Source organism: Dichomitus squalens (genome assembly GCF_000275845.1).
Source record: "Dichomitus squalens LYAD-421 SS1 unplaced genomic scaffold DICSQscaffold_144, whole genome shotgun sequence".
NCBI classification, from domain to species: domain Eukaryota; kingdom Fungi; phylum Basidiomycota; class Agaricomycetes; order Polyporales; family Polyporaceae; genus Dichomitus; species Dichomitus squalens.
The window spans coordinates 1-4,293 of record NW_006767026.1 but is presented as its reverse complement, the minus strand read 5'-3'; the positions used below and the strand labels follow the sequence as shown (position 1 = coordinate 4,293).

The window sequence follows — 4,293 nt, the reverse complement described above, 5'->3', positions numbered from 1 at the left end:
AGCGAGGAAGAGGAAGGGGTACAGAGCGATCGCGAGGGAGGTTGGAAACCGAGAGGAGGGGGGAAACTGAACCAGGTCCCAGCACTTACGGTATAGTCCGGCGCTACAGGTTCTGCGGCGTACTGCAGCACGCAGCTTCTACTTCTTGGGCGCAGTAGATAATCCAGCCTCGAGGTCATACCTAGGAAAAAGAAGGCATCCAGCAAACCTTGTAACCCTCTGCATGTGCCCGAGGATCCTCGTCAGAACACGCGCACGGGCCGTGAGCGATTACGTACGTAAGTCAGAACGACCAATCCCTGAAGGAACGAGGAGTTAGAAAACGGAATCAATGGTCGCTCGGTCAATCCGGAAAGTACATGGGGGTCGCGAGTACGGCTGCGAAGACCATAGGCAGTGAACGAACATACAATGCATCTAAAATGAGAGAAGCACTCACTTGCGGAAAATCATCCGATCGCCACCTCAGCGATCTCGTCAGGCACCGTCACGGAAGAGGCGCTCCTCGCCACGTTGAATGTATAACACGAACATTTCCTTGCCCTTTCTAACATTTCCTTGCCCTTTCTAACAATTCCTTGCCCTTTCTAACATTTCCTTGCCCTTTCTTAAATAATGGAAGTAACAGAGGTGGATGGCTCGCACACGAGGGGATAGAGATGGTAGACGTAGTGGATCAAGGGCCAGAATCTGAACATCGGCGCCTAAAGCGCAGAGTCATGATAGAACGAAGACACATGCGAGATCGATTCAGCTGAAACAGACTTTAAGTGATAAAATATGCCTTCATGTCTTGCAATCTACCGCACCAGGTTACGAAGGAAGGAGATACCGAACGAAGGAATGTGTCGTGCTGATTCTTCCTCCTGAACGTCTTAGGTCTTCCTCGTGGCCCCCAGAGCAATTCTGCTAATTAGCAGAATCGCTCTGGGGGTCACGATATAAACTGCACATAGGTTGGCCCGAATGCGGTCATGGGCTGAGTTGGTCGCCTTCCACATCGGCCCAGAGGGAGAACTCAAGACCTGCGCAGAAGGCGATCACGACGGTAAGGAGAGGTCCTTTCCTGGCTCCTTCCTACACGTCCGTAGTGCCAGCTAATCAAGCCTTTGGCGGAAGAGAAACATAGCTACTGATTACCTTTTCGGCGGTAGAAGGAGTAGGTCGCAGTTGGCGCTTCGAGACTGCCTCTCTACGCTATCACGAGAGCACTTCAAATTGCGATGAGAATCGCTCACTGCCTGGGATCCCGAAGTCTCCTTCGAATCACGGAATCGCCCGAAGTCTCCTTCGGGTCACGGAATCGCGTGGGACAGGTTGGGCTCGCTTTCCGTGAGTAAGTAGCCTACAACGAGGTATGTAAACCTCCGGGATATCGGGCCACGGAGGTATGAGACCTCCCAGTCACGCATATGATTGGCTGTCAACCTGGGACATCAATACAGGCGCATCAGATTTTGATAGCTAGAATGGTGTACGTACTTGAGGCGACTTCGAGGAGCTCGAATAAACACCATACTCCCTCTGAGGAGGTCGCAGTAATTGACGAGGAAGCATTTGTCCAACAAATGCAAAGTGTTGTGCAGGCGTGGCAGGTGAGGAGGGTGGGGCCGCGCGATGCAAAAGACCACCGACGCAGTCACCATTCGCGCGATAAATACAGACGGGCTCCCCGCTTGGGATAGGAGGAGTGCCTAACCCAAACCCAGGGCCCAAACCCTAACCGAACCCAAACCCGAACCCGAGCCCAAGCCCTAACCCTAACCTAACCCTAACCGAAACTCTAACCGACGTGTATCACTAAGACCGCGTGGGTTGAGAGGTTTGATACCTCCCTGGCCCGATATCCCAGAGGTTTGCATACCTCGTTGTAGTCTCTACTTTCCGTCGCTCTTTCGGAGTTGGTGGACTCAATGGCCACTGATAAACGACGTCACGTCCCTAATAAGGCAGATGGCAGCCGCAAACCACCTCATCACACCTCCGGCATCTCAATATCTGTGAAGGTATGTCCGGCATCTCTAGGTCTCGATCTCACGAGGTTGTGTCCACGACACAGTCGGACTGGCTATTTAAGAACACGCTGCGGTGGTTGAACGTTGAACGTTGACTTTCGACATGAACCGAGAAGCGGCTCGCCAGCCACCACAGACACGAATACAAAGAGCCGGTCGTTACACTCGTCTCACCTCAGTCATCACAAGCATCACATACCAAGCATCATACACCTGTCTTCGGCAGGATCGTCAGTGGTAGTCGGGGGTTGGTGGGTTGACGAAATACGGGAACATTGCGAAAAGCCCCGGACGCGTATTTCTGTCGCTCGGCACAAAACAAGTGCATGACACAATGATCTTGGCAAATCTGACATCGATATCCATGTAGACATTGCAAGACAGGTCACAATGTAACTAGAACCTCTTCCATCAGAGGGATCGCGGTCGACTCGATATACAACATACATCGACCGAGCATCGCGCGTCGCATTCCTGAGCTAGAATATGTAAAAAAGAGGCAAATACGTCGAGTTCCAATGGCGGCGCTTAGGTGAAAGAAACCAACCCCACACAACGCCCACGCAGCCTGCTCCCCCCTCGATCGCAGCGCATAACATCGCTGCTCGCTCCGCAGCACCTCCAGCTTAGAGCCTGCTTGGCTTTTTGGGACACAGCGTCAGATTCAGCTGCTCGGGCCTGCTCGCCAGAAACTGATACTAGGCACCGAAAACCGGCTAGTAAAACCGTTCTTTGCGCTTGATGTAAATGAACCATTCAGGAGATGGACTTAATGTGTCCCTCTGGCTCTCCGCCGACCCAGACACTGCAATGGCAACATGGCCTGCGACCATCACACAGTCGAACCGCTGCCCGTTGTCGTCCAGCAGTACGTCCACCTCACAAAACCCTTCCGCCATCTGCGTCTGCGAGAGCGCGGGGTAGGAGATTCCGTCTAGCACGTAGCGTCGCTCGAGTTTGTCTTTATCCCCTAATCAGCATCCAATGATCAGCAGCAGAACAGCCAGGATTGGCCGTGGCGGCGTACTTGGTGACAGCTTCTCCCTCTCCTCAGCATCCGGAACCTCTCTGGGATTCGTGACCTCCTCCAATGGCCGCCCTTGCCACCGCCCTTGACAGTTCCACACTGAGAGCGCCGTAATCCACCCGCTCATATCTTCTGGCCCGTAGTAATTCGGGTGCGCATGCGCGACGTTCCCCCAGAACTCCACATCTGGCTTTCCGTCGAACGCCTTAACAAAGCGCTCCAGGATCGGCCGGAGCATGCGCGTCCACGCCGCCGGCTCCGCCCCCATAGCGGTCGGATGTCACCCTATCGAGGAGCTTCTGCCAGTCTGCGCGCTCGCCCTCGAGCGTGACCGAGGGGATGCCGCATATGCACATTATCTCGTAGTGGAAGCACGACTCGAGCGAGGACATCAAGAGCACTGCGCAGATCGTCTTGTCCTTGACCGTCGTCGTCGTAAAGTCGGGCAGGATCCAGTCGACGAGCTTCGGATCGACAACGCTGTTCTGGATGTGGCGCGTCATCTGGCGTGCGAGGCTCCCGAAGTCGACCGTGTACTAGCGCGTGCCGGCCGCGGGGACGGTGAGGAGCTTCCTGGCTCCGTGCGCGACGAAGTGCGAGCGGAGCTCTTCTGCGTGCGTGTTCACGTAGAAGTTGAGCTGGCTGAGGAAGGATATCCACACGTCATCAGGTCTGTCGCTCGGCCGGAGTCAGCACGCGCTTAGTGCGCAATATGGGGACGAGGGCAGACGCACCTGATCACCAAATGGTGATGTCTCTTGTAAGCTGTCAGGACGACCTCGACGAACCCATTGCCCCGCGCGGGCTCGAGTTCTGGAAGGTCTTCGGGTGCGATGGATGTCTGGAGCAGCTCTTGGCACTGTCGCCATTGTGCAAATGCGGCGACCTGGAGGGGTCTCTCCGCACCCGTAGTTTTGACCGGAAAAGGGGTCCATGGAAACTCCTCCGCTGCGTGTTTCGCGACCTTAAAGGTGACCGGCATCCTGTCGTCGCTGTCTTGGAAGTAGCTACGAGAGCATGGGAGCGCGGTCGAGACCGAAGCAGATCGATTGAGGGCGCCTATTCATATCAGATGCTCGAGTCGTGGCAAACAATATCGACTTGTCAACCTTGAGCTTGCACCTGGGAAGTCCCGCCTGGATTGTCAGAGAGGCACGCAGCCAAGGTTTATGTGCCTGTGAGCGCTGTAATCGTCGTGCCTATCCTGGCAGAGAAGCACGTCCAAGGAGCAGGGCGTCGTGCACCGCAGAT

General features: G+C 55.0%; 1 protein-coding gene across 1 annotated transcript; it reads right to left on the bottom strand.

Annotated features, from left to right (window-relative positions):
- Window positions 1-2,411: 2,411 nt before the first annotated feature.
- DICSQDRAFT_164213 (uncharacterized protein) lies at window positions 2,412-4,024 on the bottom strand (the record flags this gene model as incomplete). The annotated part of the gene is made up of 5 exons (XM_007371633.1): window positions 2,412-2,985; window positions 3,043-3,298; window positions 3,327-3,522; window positions 3,580-3,714; window positions 3,777-4,024. The coding sequence occupies 5 exons, from the start codon at window positions 4,022-4,024 to the stop codon at window positions 2,732-2,734; spliced, it is 1,089 nt and encodes a 362-aa protein (XP_007371695.1). The 3' UTR covers window positions 2,412-2,731.
- Between the last annotated feature and the right edge of the window lie 269 nt (window positions 4,025-4,293).